The sequence below is a fragment of the Ambystoma mexicanum genome, chromosome 2q (assembly GCF_040938575.1).
Source record: "Ambystoma mexicanum isolate Mex_15411 chromosome 2q, UKY_AmexF1_1, whole genome shotgun sequence".
NCBI lineage: Eukaryota > Metazoa > Chordata > Amphibia > Caudata > Ambystomatidae > Ambystoma > Ambystoma mexicanum.
The window spans coordinates 1,265,916,550-1,265,928,763 of NC_090924.1; the positions used below are offsets into that span (position 1 = coordinate 1,265,916,550).

Consider the following 12,214-nt stretch of genomic DNA (forward strand, 5'->3'; position numbering starts at 1 on the left):
TGCCTCTCAGTTTCAGGGACTGGGCCATCATGCATCATTGTTAAATGGGCACCGTTTCACATGCAGCCCCCAGGGGCCACCGTCATCCTTCAGTCAGCAGGGGCCACAGCCATCGAAATGCAACGCTAACAATCTGCTGCAGTGCTGCTCTGCATCCGGGTATATGCGGAAAGGCTGGCAATGACCTTCTGGGCAACAATGTTTGCATAGTCATGTGCTGCCCACCAAGAGAGAGTTTTTTTTTTTTTGTACTGTCTGTTAGAGTTGTATATGCCCCGTGGACCTCCTAGTAACAGGGCCCCCGTAAATGAAGAGAAGACACGTCTTACTGTTACGGGCTCCCGGCAACTGAAGCGCACGGACTCCTCTTTATTATCTGCGCATGCGCGACCCTCGTGGCTTGCTCATGGGGTATACACAACTCCGTAACATTGTCGTGAGTAAACATTTTAAAAACAAAATAATCAGCAAGAAACATGATTTGTATGAAATAGTCTTTTCAGAAAGCCCAATATTTGCATCAACTGCCCGTAAATATCATATCGCAAGCACTTCCATGAATCGGGCCCCAAGTGTACAAACACACAAAGTTGTGCCTTTGCTATTGCACACTGTTTGGGACCCTTCTGCTTTTTCCTGTGAGCCTCCACTGAATACGATCCCGGGACACGCCACTGCGTGGCAGCTGTGGGGGTGTACTGTGCTCGGTACCTGTACCTGCTGCTGTCTGTGTGCCAGCCTGTGCGAGCCGTGCCTTTGTTCGATGGGAATGCCTCAGGGCGTCTATGTGTGTATGCTCTCTCCTGACTTTGGCATGTGACTGCCCACGCGCCTACGGTTCGGTGCGTTGTTATGCAGTGTGTGTGTGTGTGTGAGGGAGAGAGAGAGAGTGGCGTAGTACATTAACCTGATAAAAAGTATCCCTTGAGCGCACACGTGATGGTTTGCACACAAACCGTGTGGGCCAATGCACGCATCTCCCCCCAAACTCCTTCCTTGCAGAAAACTTTCCTTTCCCTTCCAGGATTCCCTAGAATGAAACAAAGTGACAATTGATCCCGCAGGCCCCGCCCCCTGGAGACCCGAACTTCTCATTGGCTAGCCGCCTCTCCGTTGGCCCGCCCACGAACCATTTCCTTGTCAGTTAAACTTTTCGTGTTACTCTGTGTCTTTTGACTCATTTCATCTGCCGGAGCTCGGCGAGGATTTTTCCCACCCCGCCCCCTCGTCACATGAAATTGGATCTATGGTGGAGGCTGCGGGATGAGGACCCCAGTGCCCCGGTGACTTGCTGCCAGCCATGGAGCCTCCCCAGGGGGGAGCTGACGCTGCCAGCTTGGACGCCCGCCCCCAGGAGGCTGCCAGCGGGGACCCCCACCCTCAGGGGGCCACGGATCCGGAGAGGGGGGAGAACAGGCCGGTGTCCTTCCAGTGCATCCATGTGCAGCTGCAGGGAGGGGCGCCCTGGGGGTTCACCCTGAAGGGCGGACTGGAGCACGGGGAGCCCCTGATCGTGTCCAAGGTAAGATGCGAGCGCCGAACACCAGTGCCCTTTCCCTCGGGGTGAACGGGTGCAATAGTTACCCTTTTGCAGTCAAAAGCGGGATCAACATGTGTGTATTTTTGAATAAGACTGCTAATTAGTGTCTGGTGACTGAAGCGCTTTCACTGGGGAAAGAGTTTCAAAAAACGCAAATAAAACACTTCTCCCTGTATCGGCACACTGGTTTGCACAGAGCCCAAGACCCGCCTCTGTGGGTTTACCGGGGTACTGTGCGCTGCGCTGCCATTCACAGAACATTGCAATTTGCTCTGCTAATGTTGCTGTCCGCGGATTCCACCCCCTGCAGTGAGCAGGGGGGGGGTGCAGGGCTGCTGAGCTGACCGCTCCTGGTTTCCACTGTGGAAACCCTGCAGAGCTGCCGTGGTTTGCGTGGGGGGCTTCTATCCCTGCTCTCTTCAGAAATGCACGGAGCAAGACTTGACTCAGCCGGGGTCTTTCCCAGCCCGTGTCATGGGCTCCAGAGTGAAAAGACCCGGGTTCAGTAGCATGGGACGGCCCGCACATCTGGGGGCGGGGGTTTGGGGGGAGAAAGCCAGCTTGCTGCAGGCTTTGTCTGGTCCTGGACCCTGGGGGGGGGTGGGGGGTGAACTGCATTTCTAGGTTCAGGGAAGGAAGGAGAAACACATGATCCTTCCTTCGTCCGGGCGGGGGCTGGGTGGGTGTGTTGTTTCTAAAGTGCAGGCTGCCCGGCGACGTCACGGGTACATGTGGAGCTGCCTATTGTGCGATGCGGGCAAATCCATTTTGGAATGCAAGCGGGGTGTTTTTGTTGTTCACAACTTCAGCAAGTTTCCCCAAACCCTCCAATCCCGAGTGGGGAGGGGAGGGGTGCTATGCCAGCAGCTTGATGTTGTTTTGGAGGTGGGTCCTCGAGGTAACGTTGAGCCGCGAGTGTAAACCAGTTTCACCATTAACCCAGTGCTAATCTACTCGCACACCTTCCAAGTGTCCTTCTTAGTGAAAAGGGGCTCGTTTTGGGAAGTTGCATTGTGCCACCCGTCCCACATGGTACGTGACGCCGGCAAGCAGGTATGGATGTTGTGCACACAGCACTATGCATTCTGGGACACGCCGTGTCGCTTTTCCCCAAGGGCACTGTCATCCCACCAGTCCCAGCGTGCGGATGGGCTGCTGTTGGTTAACATGTCTGGCTGACTGTAGTGTTGTAGGGCCCAGCAGAGCTGCCAACTGAACACATGCCGGGCCCCGGGAGTGCCCTCTTCACCGAGTCCTGGCGCTGGAGCTAATGGTACTCTGCATCGTATATAAAAGTAAAACTACATGTCCCAGCAAGCAAAGTCATGTTGGCCATAATCTCGAGTGTAGTTGGTGATCCCGGCACGAGGCCTGATGGCAGCAGTGAAACAAAAATAACATGTCACCTGCATGAATTGACATGCGTTTTTGAAGCCCCACTATGTTTACATAATGCATTTGCAGAGTTTACACATTTCCGGTGACCATGCGCGAGAAGGCCATTGGGACATCTTTTTGCGTGGAAAACTGGGACTTCTGATTTTTTCCTAAATTTCAAATGTTGACGGGAAACCTCCAAGCTCCACAATCCACAGGGGGTAAACATGACTGCCGGCCACAGCAAGCGAAGAGCTCTGCTTTTGCAGCTCCCTGAATGTGTCCAATGGCGCTAGTGATTACCTCACATAGTCCTGTGTGATTTTTTTTTTTTTTTTCCCTTTTACTTTGCATGTTGGTAGTGGAAGTCTTGGTTCTGTAATCTACACCAGGAATGGGTCGTCTTGACACACCTACTCTTTCACCATGGAATAGTGAGTCTTGTTCTCACTTCCAAATCTCCTCCCAATGTCAAGTTGTCTTGCCACCCACTTCCTCCAACTCAACCAATTGAAAACGGAATACCTTCTCATCTGCACCAACTCAAACTCACCCACCGACAATCCACACATCCCTCTCAACACCTATCCTTTAAACACCACATGTCGGCCATCACCAAAACATGCAACCTACAACTACACCTCCTGTGCAAGATGAGACCCACCCTTGCCCATGACCACTTCTACACCGCAGTGCAGGCACCCGGCCTCTCAAAGCTGGACAGCAGCAATGCTATCCTGATGGGATGCCCCAGGAGCACTAACTAGCAGACGAGACTCATCCTGCGCCTACCCAAGCACTCTAACACCACCCCCAGCTCTCTCCCAACTCCACCTGCTCACCAGATCCCAGAAAATAGATTTAAAAATACTGGACCATGTATAGAGCCACGCACCTCAAAACCCCATCCTTCCTTCACTGAACTGAAACTCATCACCCCCAGAAACACCAGACAATCCAACCAAAATCCCTGATGCATTTCACTCTGCTAACTAACCTGCATTCACCCAGTGGTCGCCTGCCGGAGCCTGGTATGTCCTACCATTCCTCATCTGCAATGCACCCTCCATCATCCCCTTCTGAAAAAGCCTAAAAAATGCCTATTGTCTCCATGGCTAATCCAGCTAGACCACCTCCCCAACCATCCTCTGTACAGGGGGCCAGGAGGGCGGAATGTAAAGTTGCAAGTTACTAGCAAGCCATAAAAAGTCACTTGCTAGCCCAATTCTATAGACGGACAAAGCACACCATTCCTTAATCACCAAGCGTCCATTATCACTAGCCAATGGCTAGTAGCAAGTGCAGATTTTGAGCCTTGCTCTGCCTATCTTGATCTTCCTGTCATGAAAATTATTGTACCTTCTTTTTCACCTCCTCCACCCAAGACCCTCTCAGTAGGGCCAGTGCTGGACAAAAAAATTAGATAAATTAAAATGGTCTGAATTAGCTACTTAGACCTGGCATGAGAACCAGTGCTATGTCTGGTATTTATAAAGTGTGAACCTAGCTAGGAAGCTCCAGAGCCCTTGCTAGGGGGGGGTGCTATGGGGGCTATACCCCCTGGTCTTTTGGTTTTAGCCCCGGATAGAATCTCAGGAGCTACAACCAAAAGGCTAGCTAGCCCTCAGTCCCGACAGTTCTGACATTAGCTTAGTCCCGGGTCTTTTCCGGACCTAGCAACACCCCTGCCCTGTACATAGTATGCACTGATTATTTATATAGGAAGCTGGGTAGGGCTGCGAGGCAGGCTGGGGGAGGAGGGGGCTAGATGTGAAAGGGACCTTGCAGGCTGGATGTACCCAGATCAGGACAGAAGCACAGGGGTGCTACCGAAACCCATCTGGGGAGATTACAGAAGCCCACCGCCTCAAGTCAGGATGGAGAAGCCACTAACAATTTCCCCCTCTGCATACATCTCTCAAACTCCAAACCAAACAGAACCACAAACCTACAGCACAACAAACTGCACAAACTTCACAGCACTGCGACAACAAAACAAAACACACTTAGACTTGCACAACAGTACACGACTACCGGCCGCAAACACCCCAGGCCCAGCCAACGGACCCACCGGGCTGGAGCCACCAACAGCACATCACTACTCTCTTGCACTTTTCCAGCTCCTTCCCACTAACCCCCCCTCCCTTCCTCTTTCAGAGCCGCCAGAGCACCAGGGGACCACTTTGGTGGTGATACTGCGTGGTACAAATGCCCTTTAACATTAACAGATAAACAGGCCTTAAAATGTCTTGTCCTGGTGGAATTGTGGGTACAGGGGAGGCTAGGCTGAAAGGTGGGTCATCGGGGCACCTTCTGAGCTGACCTGGGACTGCTCAGCGCTTGGGTCAGAGGATGCCCAGTTCCGTGCGTTTTCTCATGGTACATCTGACTGTCGCGATTTTCTGCTTTGAGACATTATAGCTTTTAAATGCCAATTACAAAGCAGGATCTCAATTTGCTGTCGCATAATATCGGAGCGTTTTGATTTTTCTTAGTGGCTGTGTTTTGAGTCTCGGAAATTGATTTAGTAAGATAAGATTTTATCCCTGCACCATTCCATTCTTGAGAGGTGTCTTCTCGTCCATCTTAGGTAATGGTTCAATCCGTGACCGAGTCCCAGAATGCAATGTAGAAACCAGGCCTGGACTAGCTTTGCCAGAATGGAATGTTTGAAATGATTTTGTTTGTAGCAGTTTATGAAGCATGTTGCAAAATATACTTACTGCATAGGGGTGCCACCCCTCTTTGCCCCCCACCCCTTTCGGGGTCTAAGACATCATGCAATGGTTACACATACCCTAAGGACAACTGGTGTATATTTGGAAACACAAGATCACATTTCTTAGTCATACAACAATTAAAGTCATATCTTCTTAGACTTCTAAGGTCGCCCATTGGTTTGTTGGGCTTGTCGTGATCTTCTAGTTCCGGGGGACACTTGTCACTTCCGGTTTGTAGAGTAGCGGAGGTCCGCTTCTGATTATAAACTGTCAAGCAGTAATTCTTCCGGACTACTGAATCTCGTTGACGGGGTGTCTGAACTGTCTGTAAAGGGCTCGGTGCCCGTCGTCCGAATTTGGCACTAGAGTGGCTGCAAGGAGAGAATGAGCCAACCAGCCCCTTTGCCTTATAACTACTCCCCGGAGCCCAGCCGGATGTGGCTGGGACCAGGGACGTCCCTTCCTTTCCAAGTTAGGATGCAAGGTGTGGGTACCCTCTGGGCGGGGGGTGGCCAGAAAGGCGGCTCGCTATGCAGGCTGTCCGTCTAGCGCTCCCGTGAGGGGCCTGGGCAGCCCCTGAACTTTCAACTGGACACTTGTATGGTCGGTGTAGCCCAACCAGTCCTGTTTGTATTCTTTGCATTCTGCTAGTTGTAGTTTTGCTTTGACCACTTACAAATGCAGGACTGCAATGCAAAGAGACAACAAGGCCTGGATGGCTCATCCACCCCTGATGTAGGCCTAGTTGAGTATTTAAGGGCTCTGCTGTTTAATTCAAGGAGAAACATTGATTGAAATGAAATCATTCCTTAAGTGCTGTCTAGTGGAATGTGTGATGCTTGAATGAAAAATCGATGCAGGCCCGTTGCATCCTTGAAGTTGCCCGTGTTCTATTCAATGGATTGCACCACCTGGCCTTCAGAAATCCCCAGAAGACCTATATTTTTAAGGCTGTGCTGCTCCTATATCGTTTGTTTTTGGCTGTAATGATCCACCTGAGGCATGAATGCTGCCTTCCTCCTTTACCGCCCGGATTGGTCTGGGACAAAAAGGAAGACCTGGGCAAGGTGTCCTTATTCGCGTTTCCTGGTTGCACATAGAGGTGTATTGCAGAGAAAGTGTGTAGCAAATATGCACGTTAAAGCGGGGAGTGAAATACCTGGGAGCGAGTGGCTCCTGCGTGCCGCTTGGAGAGCCTACCACCCAGAGCTACTTGTGGCTCCATGACTGCGGTGCCTTGGAAATCTGCACATGTGACCTTTGTTCAGTGTTTGCCTTCAGAACTTGCATACCTCTCCATTTCGATCACCTTGCCAATTTTGATTTCTTTTGTGAGTGGTGCGTAACTAAGCGAACAGTGTGTGTATTTTTTGGGGACTAACTTGAAGTCTGGCGCTGATCCTAGGCAGACCACATTACCTTTGCCCATTATTTTACTTTGTTTTCGCCTGCATAATTATAAGAACTCACATGAGTGTGCCGTGTTGTACTCGCGCTTCCCAAGATGCAGAAAGACAGAGCAGTTGCTGCCACGTGGGTGTAGACATTCTGACGCCACACTCAAAGCCAGCTTGGCTCTGTAAATTCACCCATGCACACATTACGTGATAAGCTACGCAAGAGAGGCACGCGTGGTCACTCCCCCTGCACAGATCAGCCCACGCCGAGTGCTCTTTCCCAGCAGCGCAGAAATAGACCCATGCGTGGCCTCGTGACTTTCTGGTGTGATTGATCAGTTTGCTGCGTGCATGAGGATCAATTTGCAGGGATCCGATGTGTTCCTTGGCGCGCTGGCTCTGCCCCGAACCGCTGTGCGCAAGTTGTGCCAATTGCAGACTTTTTGTGTAGAATAACATTTTTCTATTCGTCAACTTGAGGTCCTATATCATTTATTCAAAAAATGTGTTCCCTTGTGACTTTGCTGTACTTGAGGGGAAAAGGTGACTGTTACACGGTGTGCGTGTCTTTACAGTGGAATAAGCCAAGCCATGCCAGCTGATCAGCCACACACCCACACCACTGGGCTGCCCAGTGGCCTTCTCTGGTAGTTCACTTCACAGTTCAGAGCCACTGAGCCATGGTTTGTGCATGCACCTTTTCTCCAGAAAATGATTTGTTTCACAGGGCAACGCTAGTTTATTAATGTCTTTATTAACCCAATACCTACAACTTTCAAGGGCTCAGCCAACCACGTGTGTGCTTCACCCTCATTGGTGAAAATCTGTGTGATCTGGGCTGATATCCATGCGATTGGCTCCATCTGCATATTTACAAAACGCCATCAGTGTCATGGTGGGTTTAAAAATGCATGATAAAACCCTTCCATCTGACATGTGACGGAAGGGTAGTAGGCCATTTCAGCTAACATACGCAGACATGCCTCAGCGCCCTCCGGAGTGGGCCATGGAAGTTCGCCTCCACTACAGTCCCCTTTTAGCTCCTGCTCATTAACTCTTTCTTTTCTATTCAAGCACTTTGGACTAGTAACACACATCTATAAACCATCCAATTGGCCTGCAAACTTCGCCGGCCACGCAGAGTTTGGCTACCTTTCCGGGCACTGTATTAATGCCTCGTAGGCCACTTTGAGTCCTCCAGTACCCCTTTCAGGAATCTTCGCACCTCCAGATAAAACCATGGGCAACATGTCTCCAACGTCGTAGGGTTGGCAGAAATTGAATGTCATTATCCTAGAGACTACTGAAAGTCTATCACTGCGCTTGGAACTAGTATTCTTGGTAAATGGACATATATTCAGATAATGTTATTTTTGCATGTATGCATGAGTTTTGTCTGGCTCATGTTATTTGGTAAAATAATCTTAATTACAAAAAAACATGCATCTCATGGTCCGAATTCAAGCCGGACTCTGTTGTTCTATTTTGCGCAATTTGAGTTGTAAGTTTTAACCCCCCACCCCTCTTTCCTTTCTTACCTTTCATTAGACCCAAGAAACGTATATCTTGAATGTTGTCCATTTGGTGTGTTTTGCCAATGAATGGCCAGTGGTGTTTTGGGTTCAGTATTCCTCAGACTCAGATGCTCTCGAATACGTATACGCAGCTGCCTGATGGTGCTGCCAACATATTGTTTACCACAAACACGTTTGATAATGTAGACAACGTAATATGTTTTACAATTGATATGATCCTCAATGATGATTTCATTGCCCAACCGATCTTTAAAGATTTGACATTTGTCTAAAGCGTAATTGCATTGATTGCAGTGTCCACATTTGTAAAAGCCACCGCCCCTTGGGAGCCAATTCTGTGTTTCTGTTAATGATAAATTCAGAAATGAAGGACACAGTTTGTTTCTGTGTGTAGGCGCTTTGGTGAAAGTACGTTTAGGCTTGTCCATGAGAAAAGGTGTAAAGTCCTTATCTAAGTGGACAATGTTCCAATGTTTGGCTGCCATTTGGTATAACACAGCACTATCTCTGGATTATTGAGTTATAATGGCAATAGGTTGCATTTGTGCCCTGCATATACAATTAAGAAAGCATTGAATTTAGTGAATTCATAGTAGATCCGTTGCATTCCATGCTGATTAACCTATAGCCATGTTCTTCGAATACACATTAGCCTTTTGCATTTCTTTTTATAATATATTTAATATATATTAGCAGACTCTCACGTTGCAGCAGCATTACATAAGTGCGAGCACGACAATTACTGACGTGTCATGTTTACTTTGTGACGTCACGCGCTACCGTGCGTGTGACGTCATTGCGTGACACGTCACTGCTTAGCGCGGCCTGGCCGCATTTCACTTGCTTTACGGCGACGCGGCCTTTGCAAGTAATACTATTGATGAAAAGGGACATCCAGGGATTTTTCCCAATCACAGGTAAGCGCGAACTTTGCAGACAATCTATTTTTACTAACCTAGCAATGGTCATTAAAAAGTACGTTTATCTGCATTCAACGGCGCAGGGATTTGACCCACTGATTACTTTCCAAACAAAGAAGATACCCAATTTGATGACAGTTGAAAGGCTATGCACTGTGCATCACTACACTACCTATTATATTTTGTTTATAATTGTCAAGATAAATCTCACATTTACAATTACATCCACAGGCCTTAAAAAGAACAAGTGCACTTAGATGGTAAGCACTTGTATTCATTCTAAATTACCATTTTCACATCACCACCTGGTGAATCACGTGCATGGTCAATGCTTGCTGTGCACTATATATCTCTTGACACATGGACTAATAAAATACGGACTCCAAATGGGTGGTCATCGGTGCTGGACCCATGCTATCCTCAATTGCACACTAATGTACCCTGACTTCAGTCTAGGCAAGCTTGCCCATGTAAGAAAATGTTATACCAGTAATTTATGTCATCTTTGACAGTGAATATGAACTGAAATTGTTTTCTTCTAATTCCTTCCATGAACACTTGCTTAACCAAAACTCCCATTTACCGGTCTGGTATGGTATTTATTATTTCATTTTACAGTTCATCATTGGTTGTATTTTCTTTTGGTACCAACTAACTCTACAATATGATGATAATATTGTCAAATGTGTTTATTTTGTGACTTATTGAACAATTTTCGTTGATTTAATAGCCTTGAGAACGACCACCTTGGTCGAAACATGTCGGCTATTGTTATAATACAAAGAAGAGATTTTCTTGATCTAATGCGTGGACTACATTCTTATCAGCATTAAGCTTACAATTGCAAAAATAACATTATCTGAATATATGTCCATTTACCAAGAATACTAGTTTCAAGAGCAGTGATAGTCTTTCTGTAGTTCTCAAGAAAATTTCATTGCACTGTGAACCCTTGGGTGGAGGGTTCTCCTTTTGAAGAACTCCTGCTGCTGGTTGTGTATTTTTCACTCGCACACTTTGTGCGCTGTTCACCAACCTATAAGTTAGTTTACAATCTCAATTCCACTCGAACGGAAATTGAATGTCATGGGGAAAGGTGTTTTGTTCGCTTGACACCAGCCACTCGCAGAAGCTGCTTTTGATTCCCCAGACCATCTACCACAGAAACCTTTAACTCTTGGTTTAGCAATGTACATTGAGGAGCATTGCGGCACCGCTAGAAGAAAGTTGTGGATCATATATATATATATGCTGGATAACATGTTCTGTTGCTTCTCATGTGGCGGTAAGGTTTGCAGCGCAATATGAGTTGGCTCCTTGCTCCGCAGGTATAGCTTTCCCCTTACTTGGAGATGCCTGACACCTAGGAGCCTTCAGCTCCTGGCCATCATCGTCGGCATCGGTTGCTGAGCCACAAGATGCCTGGCCGCCAGTGCCTTCCTAATTTCTGTGGAAGGGGTGTTGGATGTAACTTTGCATCCTGGCTGATCGCGATCCGGGAGACCATTCATTCAAAAACGGAGGTTCTGATTATCACAAGGGGACTCCCGTGAGTTGCCAATTTCGACCAACCCAATCCCCAAAATGACGTGCATAGGTTATGGCGCTTGCTTCCATGCCCAACTGGGAGTCACCAGATGAGTTTGACATGGCTATCTCCCATCTCTCCAGGTTTTGATAAACTAGGCTTGGGGCAGGTCCAATCGGAAGTGGGAAGAGCGGTGGGACAGCCTACTTTGATGTCACTCCCATGTCTACAGAAGAGTCATGAAAACCATTTGTAGATTGTTCAAGTGCTGACTCCTACACAGCCCATACCATGTGTGAGCAGGCTATGTGGACCCCTTTTTTATTTTTCTTTTGAAAATTGTGGGACCTCCTTCGAATTTAAAATGGGGTTGGGTCAGGGAAACGTACAAGTTCCAGAATAAAATCAGGACTGACATCTACTCTGCGTTAAACGGGAACACTTGCACGCTCTTCCACACCGCTGTATAATCCAGCCTGGGACTTTGTAAATACTGTGACTTGTATGCAGTAACAGTGCCCTCCATTTGCACATTTAGGCCAGGATGTTCTGCTTTCCTGGATTGGCGCGCTCCGTGTCATATTTTACACATTCCATGTTGCCTGACCTCAACCATACTTGGTAGCACGAAGACTAAAACATGACAATGGGGAGAGGAGACTGGCTTCTCCCGGCCGCCCTGCCATAAACCCCAAAAGGTGATGGCGTGAAAGCTTTGAATCCATCATCATTGCTGAGAATTCCTCTGCTTAGCTATCCCTCGTATTGTGTTAAGCCAGCCTGGGGCACCCTTTTGTAATGGCACACTCGTATGCTAATCACACTTTGCTTTGCCACATCATCACACTTACATTAATTCAAGTTGCATTCAACAAGTTTCATGCTACGGGAAGCACAGAATACTAAAGTGCACCGGGTGCCACCGTCTTATCCCCTTTCCTGGGACATCCGGCCAATGTGATGATCCAATAGTACTAATTGTTCGCACTTCAATGAATGGATGCATTATTGAACTATTTTGTTTGATTATAAAAACATTTTATAATCATTGAAATTCATGATAATGAACTGAACCCAAGGAGTTCCAAAGTCACAAATGAAGATATCGCCACTTCAATCGCCTTTGATTGCTTCTGTGGGAAGCCCTGAATTCTGAGGGTGGATTCTGAGCACACCCGGGGTCTCATTAGGCAACCT

At 47.9% G+C, this 12,214-nt stretch overlaps 1 protein-coding gene across 2 annotated transcripts in view; it reads left to right on the forward strand.

Annotated features, from left to right (window-relative positions):
* Nucleotides 1–1,177: 1,177 nt before the first annotated feature.
* The window catches only part of SHROOM4 (shroom family member 4), a 678,783-nt gene continuing 667,746 nt past the window's right edge, over nucleotides 1,178–12,214 (forward strand). The window contains exon 1 of one of the 2 annotated variants that reach the window (XM_069648657.1): nucleotides 1,178–1,522. In XM_069648657.1, coding sequence (XP_069504758.1) covers nucleotides 1,301–1,522 — 222 coding nt within the window. In that variant the 5' untranslated portion in view covers nucleotides 1,178–1,300. The remainder of the gene's footprint in view (nucleotides 1,523–12,214) is intronic. The other variant, XM_069648654.1, reaches the window with a different exon arrangement.